General features: G+C 44.4%; 1 protein-coding gene across 9 annotated transcripts in view; it reads right to left on the bottom strand.

The window, feature by feature from the left end:
• Positions 1-16,136, bottom strand: part of kif1b (kinesin family member 1B) — a 105,686-nt gene that overhangs the window by 10,487 nt on the left and 79,063 nt on the right. For all 9 annotated transcript variants that reach the window (XM_063208886.1, XM_063208887.1, XM_063208891.1 and 6 more), the window contains 12 exons: positions 14,288-14,406; positions 12,604-12,689; positions 11,354-11,483; positions 9,521-9,674; positions 9,047-9,137; positions 8,118-8,239; positions 7,530-7,585; positions 3,589-3,697; positions 3,162-3,228; positions 2,952-3,036; positions 2,571-2,676; positions 345-459 (listed from right to left, as the gene is read on the bottom strand). In XM_063208886.1, the coding sequence (XP_063064956.1) occupies positions 345-459; positions 2,571-2,676; positions 2,952-3,036; positions 3,162-3,228; positions 3,589-3,697; positions 7,530-7,585; positions 8,118-8,239; positions 9,047-9,137; positions 9,521-9,674; positions 11,354-11,483; positions 12,604-12,689; positions 14,288-14,406 (1,240 nt within the window). The remainder of the gene's footprint in view (positions 1-344; positions 460-2,570; positions 2,677-2,951; positions 3,037-3,161; positions 3,229-3,588; positions 3,698-7,529; positions 7,586-8,117; positions 8,240-9,046; positions 9,138-9,520; positions 9,675-11,353; positions 11,484-12,603; positions 12,690-14,287; positions 14,407-16,136) is intronic.

Genomic DNA, 16,136 nt, shown 5'->3' with positions numbered 1-16,136 from the left:
GTTTTCCGTCAGAACTCTTCATATAATCCAAACCAGTTATTCCACCCGCTACCCTTCATCATCTATGCACTTCAGTCCCCCCCCCATCCAGTATGGACTGAATACCAGCAAATGCAATCTCCACACATGTGACAAAATCATGCTTGCATATCCCTGTATGTTTGACCCCATGTGGAAGAAAATCACGTTGATCGACCATAACCCAAGGACATACAACATACTGCATACTCTTTTCCTAGAATCTATGAAGAACTGTTCAGTTAAGGCATGATTGCATTTTTCTGTGCATACAAGTGATCGTGAAAGAACGTGTGCACTGAATGGAGTGAATGGGCTGTGCTGACCTCCAGGTAGGCGGACAGGGTCATGTAGATCTTCTCCCCGTATGGAGTGACACGGTTCAGCAGCAGGGAGTTGTGCAGAGAGCTGTCCCACACCGCCTCAAAGCGGTAGAAGGTTCTATGGACGACAGGAGAAACCGTTAGACCTTCTAGCGGAGACATGGATGGTGAGAGGAGGATGGGATAGTCTTTGAGGATCGCCAAGAGAGACATTGGGTTTTTCAAGTGCATACAGGTATAGTATGATGAGAATAGGACAGTCTTTAAGGATAGCCGGGAGAGGCACAATTAGACTAGTGCAGAGAGAGGTGTTTTTTGGGGATAGTGGCCTGTTCTACGGTGTAACACCTGAAGATACACAGGATAGTAGCATCTCACTATTCGCATGCTTGAGTGTCTTAAGTGCAAGCATGCTTGACACTGGATCACCAACACCAGTTCCTTAAAATGACTGTAGTGCTCTTAAAAAGAGATGCGTTCTAAGGGAAGTGGTGGACACCGGTAATAGCTGGAGCTTCTGTGGAATCACGAGGGCCGCAAGCTGTAGCCTACCTTGGGTACTATCATTACCACTTCACAAGCAAGACCAACATCTGCATGCAAATACTGGTGGAAAAGGAAGCGGTCTGCCTTTTGTTTCTTAAACACCCGCTTTAGAAACTCTCCACTTCTTCATTTCACAGTTACGAGACTAAACAGTGGTACATACAGCTGTAGTAAAGTTACAATGGCAACTCCTAACTATTTTGATCACATTTTCCACTGTATTGGATATGGACCTTTAAGAAAAGTGCACAAATCACATTCGATTTTGGTGGCAGGCCTGATTTTCTTTTTAAACCTAATGATTACATTACACTTCATGAGTGCAAATACTATCAGCCCTGTACTGTGCATGTATGAGCAGACACAGGAATCATAGGCAAACAAGGTAAGAGAAAGCAAAAACCTGTGGTCAACAAAAAATGTATGCAAAAGCATCTGTTTACAGTGGCTGCCTGGTGAGTGTGATGGATCCCTCACTGATGACTCATTCTCAGTCAGTCAGTCGGTCCGTCACTCCCTATCTCCCTGAATCTCTGAGCTTGTGCAGATATGCTGCCCTAGCAGCAACAACACAGTAGCAGATGACTAATTTACAAGGCAGACATAGAATGCAGTGTGACCAAGAACCAAAGACAAAATATCTCTAATTCAGAATGAACTAGGGACAGGATAAAAGGGGCTATTCATCTCTCATGGCACAAGGATCCTGATACTTTGCTCTTAGGTGGCCACATATCCTTGGCAGACAGTCATGTAACTGCTTTCGCCAAAAAGCACTTAAGCAAATAATGGTGAACGCTGCAGATCAGACAGGACAGGGTTGCAAAATACAGATGGGGCAGTTGCCATTTTGATGAAGGTTAAATACAGTACACAACACGTTGTCTACTATTGCTACTGGGGTACAGGGATGATGAGCATAAAGAACTTTGCACAGAAAGTCATTTATGTCACAAGTACCTAGCAATATCCTTATCAATACAGAGTCTGAGCAAAAGCCACAGCCATGGCAGCCGCAGCAGGAAGAAAGAAATGAAGAACACAAGAGACAAACAAGCAGACATGTAAGCCAGCAACAGAAGAAAACATGCAAAGCAACAATGTATAAAGTTGAATAAAGAGCAACATCGTAAAAAATCAACATAATTAGAAGCAAGAATGTATGAGCATGACACAAGACAAGACATAAGACAAACACTTAAAGTGCTGACACATACAAGCTAAAAAAAAAACCTAAAAAAACAAGATGATGTTTGCATGCAATGTGGCTTTTGACCACCAGATGTCGCTCTAGTCTGAGGACCACTGCAGTGCAGTTCCCTCTGGACAGCGGCCATAACGGTAAGAATATGCCACTGCTGACCACAAAATGTCCTGATCTTAGTCACGATGCTGACTGCTGTTAAATAACAAATGTATCTACAATGAATTAACTGTTAAAATGTAATCATTCTGAATATTTTAGTTCTCAAAATGTATTTATTCTGTTGCAGCTGTAAGAACTTTGTACATGAGGGTAATCAAATCCTGAACCAGTTTACAGAGAAAAATGTTTTTAACTGATGTAGGTATAACAATAATGCCAATGACCAAATGTCACAATGTACACTGAGCTGATGTGGGGCCCAGCTGGTTCAGTTTGAAAGGATGCTTTCTTAGAGAAAACTGTGATAAACACGCTACCTGTTGGAGTTGTGAGAGGACTTGATGTTTTTGGCGGAGATGATGTTGAGTGACAGGACTGCGTCGGCAGCAGTGTCGTCCACCTCTGGCTTGCTCCTGATTCGACCTGGTTGAACAATTTCTTTCGTCATCAAACACATTCAAGTCAAATGTCATCATTTGAGAGAGTGAACCTGATGAAACAACAGCGAAACGCGTTGTTCACCAAATAAACTACCAGCAAAGAAGACAAGTGTGCTGTGATTTATCCTCCCTTTACTCAAATATCATCATGCTTAGATCCTACATGGCACAAATGCCATAATTAGAAATCCTGAACGGACAGTGCCAACTATCCATTTATACATGCATAATCAGACATGAAAATCACATGATACGCACCAACAACCAATTCCCTGACATCCTTCCAGTGCAGTTCACTGCCCTTCTCGTGGATAAGGGTGACTGTGATTCTACGCTGGATACCCTGCGTCACAGAACACACAGTGCTGTTATGACATGGCCGCCAGCATTAATATCTCTTGCCAGAGATGTTTTTCATAAGGCTTGTATGAAGTGTTTCTTTCTTCCCATACACTAGGGGGCACTAACCTGGTGCAGCAGGTAGGTTCCATGGCAAGGCAAGCCACCTGAGTGGTCCACTACAGCAGGGATGTACCTGAAAGAAGAGATTACAGATTTACAATAATCCATTGTGCCTCCTACCTTTGCAAGAGCTATAAATAAAACTGTGGTAAAACATGGTACTGAATGCATATTCTCAATAATGCCACACACTCCTCCATCTCCAGACCAAAAACATTTGCAAAAACATGTAAGGTAAAAATTGAATTTTATGTTACTATAGTGACATATCAGGACCATTTCACAACTACTTTTCATAGGCCTGTTGGACAAGGCATATTTAACCAATACGTGTGAAGGGCAAGTTTCTGTGCAGCCGTGTCGCCTAAACCAGCTCACAAGATCAGACGTGACATTATTTTGTGTTGGTTGTGAATCGTGTTATAATGCTTACTCTCCAGTGGGCTCCAGTTCGCTGATCTCGAACCACACCAGCAGGTCGTACTTGCTGACACACTGGCCCAGGTAGGACTTGGCAATGGTGTTCAACTTGGTAGCCGGCACTGAGAGAGAGACAGACACACAGAATGCCAAATGAGACCATGCACCAAGCAGACAGGAGAATCACACATGCAATCACACCATTCATTCGTCTTGAGGAAGGAAGGAAGAAAGGAAGACGGACCTCTGATTGAGCTCCATCAGTTAAGGGTGTGAAGCCAGTGCAAGAGTTGCTCAAGGCAGTATGGAACCCCCCTTCCAATCACTACCGAATTCAATTTACCGAAACACCAGTAATGGTGTGAGCGTGACTTGCCAAAATCCATCCTGGTTGTCACAAACACTACATCGTCTGAGCTTTTCCGGGACAGACAGGAGAAAGAATTACTAAACATCTCACTGTCTGTTACGGGTTGAATAAGGTGAGTGGATGAAGCCGGCTTGGACGGGAGATAACAGGACGGGAAATGGATGATGATGATGACAGGTGGTAGCGGCGGCGGTGGTGGTGGTAGTAGGGCTTAAAATAAATTACTCTGGACTCTTATTCGGCTCCATCAGATTTCACAGAGCGCTCTGCAGCTCGGCAAAATCGATGAAGCCTGACATGGTTTATGCAGACCACGCTGACCAGGCAGGCATGCTAAATCCCTGTGTTTTACAGATTTTTAACATGTCTGATCATGCAGTCTTGGGTTATTGACGCCAGTATGCAAATCAACATTGAATTTGCCTCAACAACCAGTGTTTCAATCTATATGGGAAATACTGGGGAATCCCATGGCTATGGGAACATCTACAGTTAAGTGGGAGAATATATTAGCAGCAACGGACTATCCACACAAGCATCTGACATCAAACGGCATCACTAAGGCAATGGGACATCAAAGCGCTGCACGAATACACTGTGACGATGACACGAGACAGCCGCCGACACGGGGAACGCTAGTATCTAACGCAACCACCAGCTGAGAGAGGGAAAAGCGAGGGAGTCTAGCGAAGGGATAAAGCAGCGAAAGAAGACTGATCCCTTTTATTCCTTCTCTCTATCTTTGTGCAAAAACCTGACTGCCAGTGGCATTGCAATGAATTTGTTGGCATTATACAGCTCTGAGCTGTGCGTAGAGTATCACCTAAGAGGATTAACAATTCTCACTGCTTAAAATATTCAAGACATTTGTCGCTACTTAAAATACTCAAGACGTTTGTCACTGTGTAAAATATTCAAGTGCAGTTCATTTCATTGGTCAATGAATTGATAGTTATGTATTTACAACAACTGTAAGCTGTTGCTTTTTGTAAGGGATTTGGAGAAACTACAGAGAATAAGGACCTTCTGCAGGGTCTTTGAGGGAAAGCCAGATGAGCAGAGTAGACTAGAGAGAGTGCATATCACTGGACAGAACTACATGGTGGGGTAAATGGTGCTCACTCTCTGTCTGTCCGTCTCTCCATATCACCATCTACACCCTGGAGATTACCAACCGCCATGCCTCTGCACAGACAGGGCCGGGCCATTGGGAGAACCATTTGCAGGAGCTTGGTGGCAAATCCACGGGAGCAGCAGACAAAAACAGCACATCACTGGGCATGACTACTGGGGAGGGTGGGGGATGGAATCTGTTTGTCCTTGTCTATCCACCTCCTACAGTGTATCTAACACCCCTGGTGGTGGGTACCAACCGTGACCGTCAAGCCGTGGCATGGGCAAGGCGGGGCCGTTGGGGTTGGGCATGAAGAGGAACTGGGAGATGTCGTCGGCGCCGTCCTCCAAGCTGGCCACGGCGGTGGAGGCCAGTGCGTTGGCATGCTCCGAGAGCGTGTCCAAGACCTGCCCGTGTACATACCCGCTCATCAAATACCTGATGAGCTCGATCTTACGGGCGTGGTCTTGACACGGGAGCGGACGGCAAGTGAGGTGAGGTGAGATGAGGTGTGTCATGATGACATTTGGCAGAGATGAGGAGGGGGATTTATTTTTATATAGGGGTTAGTTTCAAAGTGACAGGGCAAAAGAGGAGAAAAGAGGGAAAAAAGGACAAGGAAAAAAAGAATAGAAAAAAAGAATAAAGTCAACATTACACATGCAAACCATGACATTACAAAAGGGTATTTGGATTTAGTTTGAAGTGATGGGGGCGAAGAGTTAGTGAAGGGAAAAAAAGCCAGAGGGAAAAATAATAAAATAAAACATGCAGAAATGAAAACTAAAAGGGGGAGGATAAAGGTTAATGGTAAATGAAAATTCAGTGAAAGGCTAATGAAATACGTGCATGAAAACTGAAGGGAGTTTAACCCGTACAAACGGGAGTTTAATGCAGTCTCTGGTCGGGTTTTGTAGACCTCACTGGACAATTTGGTCCGTCCTCTTTTGTTCGGGTTGTGTTTGTGATTAGACTGTGAATCTGTTCACTCTGTTGTAAATCCACTTTACACAAGAATGGCCGCCTTTTCTATCATTCACCTTGTCTCTCGCTTTTGCTCCCCTGCTCAGTCCTTAGTCACATAGGCGCACACACACACACACACACACACACACACACACACACACACACACACACACACACACACACACACACACACACACACACACACACACACACACACACACACACACACACACACACACACACACACACACACACACACACACACACACACACACACACACACACAGGAGCATCACAGCAGCCCTTAAGGCAACATCCCTCATGCGTGCATTCGATTCCCTGACGTGTCTTGGCTGCTGGAGCGCTGCAGTGTGTCCCCTGGCTCAATATATACCTGCAGTCACAAGTTCCCCACCACAGAAACCACTAGCCCACCCCATCCCACCTTTGTGTGCAGGGGATACCAAAGACATGGAAAAGAGGAGAAGAGGCGAAACGAGAAGTGTCATCAAACCCTTTCAGCAGGGTGCCCAAGAGATGGAGGAGAGGAAAGATAGAGGAGAAGAGGGGTGTAAAGGAGGGGCGAGAGGAGAAGAGGTGGAGAGAGATTCAGGATGGGAAAGATAGAGGAGAAGAGGGGTGTAAAGGAGGGGCAAGAGGAGGAAAGGTGGAGAGAGGTGGAGGAGAGGAGAGAAGGAGGAGTGGAGAGGTGTAAAAGGAGGGGCGAGAGGAGAAAAGGAGTCGTCAGGCCCCCCTTTCAGCAGCAGTTCATCTAGCGCTCATCCTGCTTTAATGAATCATGTAATTACTTATGATAATGCTCGGCATGGAAATGGGCGCGCCACTGCTGCAGGCCGGGATTATTCAGAGCCCATCTTTAATTATGCAAACAGCAGATCCCTCCCTCTCTCATCTCTCCTCTACACTCATCCCTCTCTCCTCTCCTCTCCTCTACTCTCCTCTCATCCCTCTCTCCTCTCCTCTCCTCTCCTCTCCTCTCCTCTCCTCTCCTCTCCTCTCCTCTCCTCTCCTCTCCTCTCCTCTCCTCCCTCTCTCATCTCCTCTCATCTCCTCTCCATAACCTTCCTTTTGGTTCTAGGGAGACACACCAGGAGCAGGACACAGGCTCCTGTAATGTCTTTTTTTTCAATTTCCCCACAGACAAAGGCAAAGACCCAGGACTCGGATGTACTTTCAGAGGGATTCAGTCAGTAAAGACTGTGAACTAAAAGAGATCTGTGAAATGGTGTTTTTTTCTTAAATTTTCTCTGAAATGGACATGGACAGAGAGGAGTTTCAGCGACTTCCAGTCAGAGAAAATGATGAACAAAAAGATCTGTAAAATGATAAGAACAGGCTTGGAGGGGTGTTCACATTTTCAGTGAGTTTCAGTCAAAGACAGAATTTTCTCAAAAACAGACCTGCTGAAATTGAACACTTTCAGTGAGTTTCAGTTACAGAGAAAATGGGGGAAGCAAAAATGCTCTGTAAAATGGTTGCCTACCTGGTTTGGACAGAGGCATGGGTGGGGGGTAATACTTCCTGGAAGGCTGACTGGGGCTGCAGAGGAGAGGGAGGAGAGAGGGTAGAGAATAGCAATTAGAAGTCATCAATACATACATCCTGAGAGTATCAGGGCATCCTTCTCAAAGCCCTGGAGTTCTTCATCGCTTACCTGGGACAACAACATAAATCAAATTTCCTTCGTACACACACAGGAGTGCATGCACAGCATTTTTGTGCTTTGATACAATAAGTATGATGTCCTGCTATTAAAAAATAGGGCATAGGATAAAAACAATGATGCAAAACAAGCGTTTGGGATTTTGTATATCAATGGTGCTCTTTAACCGGGATAGGCAAAATGGATTAACTAGTTACAAGCTAGTGCCATATATTCCAAATGTCCTTGGAATAATTGGTCTAATTCCACCAGGTGATTATTCAACCAGTCAAACACCTGGCTAATTTGGAAAGGTAAAACCAAGTAATCTAGAATATGTGCCAGATTGTAACTAAGGAATTTGTTTTTCCCCATCACTGTTCTTTATTGTCTAAGTGATGAGTGCCAGTGTGTGGCATCCTACTGTACCTGATGGCCAGGTCCTGGCCGTGGAAGTGCAGCGGATGCTGCTGATAGTGGCCAAACACCTCGAACACGATGGGCTTGGTCTTGATGTACTCAATGAAGGACTCTGTTACCTCCACAGAAATCTGTTTCAGAGGGAGAGGAGGAAGAGGAGAATGATGAGGAGGAGGAGGAAGAAGAAGAGGAGGAGGAGGAGAGAAAGGAGGAAGAAAAGAAGGAGGATAGGTTCAGGTCAAAATCATTGACCAAGGGATTAGATCACCTTTTTTCCTAGATGAATGTCATGAGTGTGTGTTCAACACTGCTGCAGCATTTAATGATAGCTGTATAACTTTACTAAGCTTATTGCTTTTTAAAATTCTTGTCGTTCAATAGGACACTTTTTTTGTACTGTTCAATGTTTGTATGTCATGTGTGGAGGAAGCATATCACTTGACTGCACATCACATTTATGGGTAGAAATAACAGGTCACTTAATTTAATCTTAACATAATGGGAGGTTCCAAAAACACACACTTTGCTTACATAGTCCACACTGTTTTCCCCCTTCCCATACCCTTTCCCTTTTCCCTTCTTTTTTTTCTTTGCTCCTGAGGTGGGTGCAGTGCCGTGACATTTTCAGGGCAGGGATATTGATGCTCCGCCATGTTTTAGCTATTTATTCCTTCACACTCTTCTGGGCTACCGACTCCTCACCCTCACCATCATCCTCCCCCCTCTTCCTCTTTCCCATCCTCTATTTTTAACCTCTGTTCAGCAATTCTCGGTCTCTCTCCCTTTGACAAATTGAATCTGTTTTATTCTCTTTCATTTCGTTTCTCTCTTTTTCGCACTGCAGGTACTATCACCACCTCCACCCCCTATTTTGTCTCGCACGCGCACGCACACACACACACACACACACACACACACACTGAGTCACCACCACTCACATTCTGTACGTGGAAGAAGCCTAGTGGGGTGCCTCTACCCGTGTTCTTCAGGGGCTCTGTGGAGAACGCCTCGTCATGGCGATGAAGGAAGCTGTAGGTGGGAGGGAGAAACCATAGAAACCAGACCAGAGAGATCGGTTAACTCTCTGAGGATAAAAAAACATATATCAAATCACCCTTCTCACCAAACACACAGCACTCTGCAGTCATCAAACCGAATGACTTTCAAGGACAGACGACAACATCAACATGGACGGCAACGATCGATGATGGAGTCGCCATGGCAACAGAGAGAGAGAGAGAGAGAGAGGGGAGAAAGGAGGGGAGAGAGGGAGAGAGAGGGATAGAGAGAGAAAGAGAGAAATAAAAAAAGAGAGTGAGCAAGAGGACAGAAAGTGAAGCTTGAGAATGCAAGAGAGAAAGCAAGAGAGAAAGAGAGACAGTGAGATGTGGAGGACTGCTTGTTGCACTCACTTGAACTGGCAGAAGATGTCAGCGTACTCGGGCAGGATGCCACTGGCCTGCAGCACGGTGACCCTGAAGGTGAAGATGCTGCCCACCTCCAACTGGCCAGCCAGGCCCTCGCCACCATGCACCAGCTTCCCCTCCACACCACCCAGCTTCAGGTCTGCACAGCGGGAAACACACACAATCAGGTAAAGAGTCAGATAAACACAAACCCAAAACGGAGAAATGTAAAACCAGCAGGCACAGACAAACATGAACCGTTCCGCTTCAGGTACACAGAGGGAACATACACACATATGCAGACAAGACGCACATAGAGGACAGACAGACCCCCACACACATACACCCACGCAGACATACATGCAAACACACACACAGAGGTGAGGGGATGAATGGCAAGGTAGGCGAGGTGAGTTTGAGAGAGAGAGAGAGAGAGAGAGAGAGAGAGAGAGAGAGAGAGAGAGAGAGAGAGAGAGAGAGAGAGAGAGAGAGAGAGAGAGAGAGAGAGATGATCAGTAACCTCCTACACATTTTACCATATTATTACTCTCGATTGATTTAAAAAGCAGCAGGAGAACAAGCTAATGCATGTACTGCAAGATGTAAATGTATTTTCTTGTCATAAATCAATACATGGTTGAAATCAGTGTCATTGAGAAAGGATTTAGGCTGATTTAGCATCTCTAAAATGAGCCGCTTCCACTCAAACCTTGCTAAGAGATTTGACACACTCATCAAGCTTCTGGGCTGAAAATATACTCCCTTCATGTTTTATTGAACAGGGCACAAGAGACTTGTGAAGTGCTGCTGAGCTCCGATTAAAATCATCTCATGATCTCACGGCCCTCGAAAATGTATATAACATTACTGCAGCCTGCCAAGTAAGAAGTATTTCGAGCAATACTGTATAGGATTTTGTAAACATTTTAAGGTTGATAAAAACAATCATTCGATTATCAACTTGAAACAGAGGTGAAAGGCATGTCTGAACTTTGTAACTTTGCTTATGAGCCCACTAAACACATTCGAAGGAGCAGGAGCAGGTCCCTGCGCTTCAAATAAGAAACAATTCTGCTCAACACTTAGGGCAAGCTTTAAGTATCTACATTTCAACTAAGGCTCTAATTAAAAAAAACTGTATACAGCCTGCAGTAGCTAATGTCGCAGTAAGTATTTCCAGCAGCTACAACTGTACAGGATCATCTCTCACTTGGACAGGGCAAACACAACATGGGAAAGAAATTTCTGCTTCCAACAACCCCGCTAACACACGCCGTTCCACTGGAGCGCTGTAACATCCACAGATTTTTTTTTTACTACCATAGTACTATACCACTATGCCAGTGCAGAGGGCCTTTACTAATATTAAGATTTGGTAATTGCCATTCTGGTAAAAGCTAATTCATAACAGAGGCCATGTTAAGAATCTACATTTCAAGTAAGGATCTAATTGAAAAACAATGTGGCCTGCTAAAGTTGCAGTTCATGGTTTATTTACTAACCATGTCTCAATCAGACATTTCAAACTGCGCTTCCACTGCCCATTATACCCCATTATGATAACCAAGAGCCATATATTTACTCCACATCTCGTAAAGTTAATCAGGCGCAGCGTGGGACAGAGGGGTTTGTCTGGGGGCCTTTCAATGTGGGACATCTGGCTGTGTGCCGGGCAGCATGCTGAGTAAAGCGGGGGTGCATTTCTCGAAAGCGTAGTTGTTAGCAATTAGCAACTTCGGTAGTTGCCAATGGGAAATTACATTGCAACCAACAAAGTAGCTAATGTAGTTAGCAACTACACTTTTGAGAAATGCACCCCAGAGCAGAGCAGACACCTACCCATCTCATTCATCCTGTTCATCTCCTCAGAGGGGGTGATGACCTCTGAACTCTGGCCTTGGCCCTCCACGATGCGCAACTCCTCCAAGGAGAGGCCGGAGCGAGTCATGGCGGAGGTGGAGAAATCAGCCTGGAGAGGAGAGAGGTGGAGGTGGATGGAGGGGTGGAAGGGAAGAGAGATGGAGGGAATGACAGAGAGAGAGAGAGAGAGAGAGAGAGAGAGAGACAGAGAGACAGAGAGATAGTGAGAGTGAGGGAAGAGGAGTGGTGTAAATAGTAGATGGAGTGAGGGAAAATTGCAGAGAGAGGAGGGGGGGGGTAAGAATAGAACACAGAGAGAGGCAGACAGATAGACGAGATGGAGAGAACAAAGGATTGAAGGGGGGATAAGTGGCATGGAAATGGAAATATAGAGAGAAGAGAAGAAAAGAAAAAAGCAAGGGAGAAGTATTAGACACAGTAATTGCCCCAGCTGCCCCATGGCACAGCGGGTGATAAAACAGCCAGTGAATGAATAGCAGCACAGACTAATAGAAATGTCAAGATCTAGTTGTGTGGCTAGAATTTAGGACAGACCCCTGAACTGATGTGAACTCCACTAAGCACATGTCTGCACTAACTGACCAGACTCCGAGCATCGACCTAGGTCATTGTCGAATTGTTTACAGGGAGAGTATGTCATTTTTAGTAGTTTATTTCCAGAATTTATGCTGCCAATTGACAAATGTAATTTATTTCTGTCCATCACCACCATCATTTTTAAGTATTCATAATGACTTGGGCATGTACACCTTTCATACATGAATCTTCCCCATGTCCACCAATGTCAATGACTAGATATAGACATAGGTGGCAGCAACTTCTTGTATTTGGTAAGACCAGTAAGTCAAGTAGGTTTATTGTCAATTTCTTTACATGCACTGGTCATACAAAGAATTTGAAATTACATTTCTCATTCTTTGTATGACCAGTGCATGTAAAGAAATTGACAATAAAACCTACTTGACTTACTGGTCTTACCAAATACAAGAAGTTGCTGCCACCTATGTCTATATCTAGTCATTGACATTGGTGGACATGGGGAAGATTCATGTATGAAAGGTGTACATGCCCAGTATGACTTTATTACTTTATTATAGATAAATGATAAAATGTAATACCTTATTTTTAAAGAAAATGAATGCAGAATATGTTGCCAACGAGATCAAACTGATTCTTGAGCCAATCTAAATTTGGCTATTCCCGCTTACCTGCTTGAAGTACTCATCATCAAAGGAGATCTTGGCAGTTCCAGACTGCCGGACTCCTGAGCCATAGTCTGGAGCTTCTTCATCAGCTGTGTAGAGTAAACAACAATAAATAAATAAACAAACCACATCTCATTATCCACTTATCTCAACATCCAATCAAAGTTGTGGAATAACCTCCATCAAATGGCACTTCATTGTGGTATTTTATTAAAATGTGTAGAATACTTCAGCCCAATAGCATAGTATATGCTCCCGGGCAGCCCTAGAACACTTTCAGATAGACTGAAATCAGTGGCGGCTGGTAGTCTGTCAAACAGGGGAGGCTGTTCAATTACAATATGTCCAGAACGCAAAAAAAAAGGGGGGGGGGGGGTTGACACACATCTTACATTGGTCCTGAGCCACATATGGCCTCACACACTAAAGGACTCTTGTTGAAACAAATTTGTTAATCATTAATCATTATCCCCCTTGTAGCCTATTCAAATAGGGATTTTTTTTTTTTATTATTATTATTATCATTAGGCCTACCTCCGCCACATAATGATGTGATTGAGTTTGCCTTCGTTGTTCATTACTTGGTGCACGGCTTAACTTACCACTAGAGGTCGCAAAATCTTTAATTATTTAGGCTACCAGACATTGCCAATACTGCAATACACAGTAGGAAACGGGACTTGACAGTTAACCAGTTGATCAGACACCACGAAAGAAACGGTTGTTCTTCCCTACCTTTTTCACCAAGTCAATATTAGGCAGTGCTCTGCTCTGCTCCTTGATATTCATTTTCTCCTCATAAGGACGACTGGAATTCGCCAGAATTTAATCCACAATGCTTGGCATTTTGCATAGCTCTCTAGCTTTCTTGCAAGCTAGCCCTAATAAAAAGTAGGCAACCTCAACTTTTGAATTGGGAGATTAAAAAGGATAAGGACGTGCCACTATTAAGACTTTATTCGCAACACTAGGTTTACAAGAATATGTACACAAAACTGGAGTTCACCGCAATGAATAGCTTCCTCACTGGTTACCACGACGAAACTTCTTCTCAGTCAAATTAATAACATATCCGCTTTTCAACTACTGTAGCCTAGCGTATTACTGACACGGGGTTCACCCAATCACAAGTCGGAGCCTCAGTCTCCGGTCCCTCCCCCCCGCTCTCTCTTCTCCATTCACTCCCAGTGAGGCTCAGTCTCAAAATCAAAAAAATGTTCACGGCAATAGCCAATGACCGTTTAGCATTTTGCCATTGAAAATGCGTACAATTCCACATGCCATTGAAGTCCATTGAGACTCGACTCGCTTGCGTTGTCATGAGCGGAGAAAAAAACTCGTGCGAGCCTCGGGATCTTATTACAGATTGGTTAAATCTCTAAATTGAGCACATGCATTTTATATGGAGCTGGGTCTGAAATAGCAATGTTATTAAGTCGTGTAAAGCATTAGTTTACATACTATTCTCGTGATTTTGGACAGGAGGCGGCGCCTCCCTTGTACTCAATGAGGAATCGCCTCTGACTGAAATGTTTTAAAAAAACTGATCACAATGAATGAATCACAAAATGGCGGGATTGTTTTTGTTTTGAACATGACGCACTGCAGAGGAGAACTGGGGCAGAATGAATGAATGAAGGAACGAGGGAGCGTACTCTGCAAAGAAGAGAAAAACAGCATCACTGACCTGCGATGGCCTGCACTCCGACGCGCAGGAAGCCTCGCACCTCGCCCTTCTCCGTCACTATGGCAACGCGGTGCACCAGGGGGACTGAGTAGAGCAGGTTGCTCAGGTACACAAAGGCCCTGAAGAGGAACAGCAGAAAAAGCCTTTTAGCCGTCTGCTCTCTCTCTCTCTCTCTCTCTCCCTCTCTCTCTCTCCCTCCCTCACACACACACACAGACACACACACACGCACGCACGCACACACACACAAGCTCTCCCGATCTCTCTCTTTCACACAGACACAGACACACACACAGACACAGACACACACACGTGCGCACACACACACAAATACACAAACCATCAGATTCTACTCTAATGCAGTTAGGTCACGTCAATAAAACAAACCCATTAGAGCGAGCACACATAAGAAGAGACTCCATTACAGAGAGATGTAGCCTATCTACGGTTACTGCCCATGACTCACACCCAATCACACAGAGAGGAGCGAAGCATTTGTTGTGATTCGTTTCATTAGAATGGCAATGAGCAACATTGGAAAATGGATTAACATGACAAACAAAAATAAAACAAATATCTAGACACAATTCTACAAAAGAAAAATAAGCAAAAACATGAGATACAGATGGAAGAGGATATTTGAACAACCAAATGCATTAAAATAAAATGAAGAAATAACAATGATGAGGCACTGAGTCCGATGAATGACGGGATGACACTTGTCGAATCAAGACATCTTGTTCCCTGGTAACAGCTCTAGAATAGTGTGGCCTAATACTGACAAGGCAGGATGCAGCATGATTTGCAGAGAATATATGCGTGGGTTTATGTGTATAAGACAGAATGGGAGAGAGAGCGAGAGAGAGTGAGCGCGAGAGAGAGAGAGAGAGAGAAAAAGAGCAAGAGAGAGAGAAAAAGAGCAAGAGAGAGAGAAAAGGAGCGACAGAGAGATAAAAGGAGTGAGAGAGCAAGAGAAAAGGAGAGAGAGAGAGAGAGAGAGACAGAGAGAGAGAGAGAGAGAGACAGAGAGAGAGAGAGAGAGAGAGAGAGAGAGAGAGAGAGAGACAGAGAGAGAGAGAGAGAGAGAGAGAGAGAGAGAGAGAGAGAGAGAGAGAGATGGATAAAAATATAGAAGAGACCCATCCCCCTCTCCTCCCTTGAGATTCAAGGCCAAGAGAGGAGGCGAGAAGGAGAAAAGAGTTATCACTCTGCCAAATCAATGAAGTCACAGTGACGCAGAAAACCACCATGACACCACTACGGCCTGGAACACACCAGGTTTTTTTTCTGTCCACTCTCTCTATAACCCCTCCCAAGAAATATCTGATCTCCGTCATTCAAGAGACTCAGAATAATCTCCTCTTCATGGAAATCAATGACATCAGTTTAAAAATGCTACAAAACACTTTACAGAAAAGAAACGACAAAAAAAAGAAATGCATGAAAAGAGGAGAACAAATGTCCCAAAAAAACACAATGACAAACAGATGTTGGGGGCACCAAAACACTAACACATAGGAATGTGGGCCTAGGCGGAGGCCGGGCTATGTCAGAGACAGATGGGCAGTGACTGGTTAATGCAGCTGGTGAGTTGAGGAGATGGCACATGAAGCAACACTACGGGCAGAGAGCGAAAAAGAGAGAGAGAGAGGGAATGGGAGAGGAGAGTGGAGGGGAGGCAGAGTCGGTTTTGATGCACAACATGACTTTGCCACTAGCCAACAGGCAACCTTTGACACAATGTACTTTTGCTCTGACCAACTTTATTTTTGCATGGAAAGTCAGAGTTGGCCTTTTGTATCGTTTTCCGATTTTTTTTTTTTTAAATTACTTATTCCTTTTTACTTCA

The sequence above is a fragment of the Engraulis encrasicolus genome, chromosome 10, assembly GCF_034702125.1.
Source record: "Engraulis encrasicolus isolate BLACKSEA-1 chromosome 10, IST_EnEncr_1.0, whole genome shotgun sequence".
Classification (NCBI taxonomy): domain Eukaryota; kingdom Metazoa; phylum Chordata; class Actinopteri; order Clupeiformes; family Engraulidae; genus Engraulis; species Engraulis encrasicolus.
Note: the sequence above shows the minus strand (reverse complement) of the source record. Positions and strands in the feature narration are given on the sequence as shown.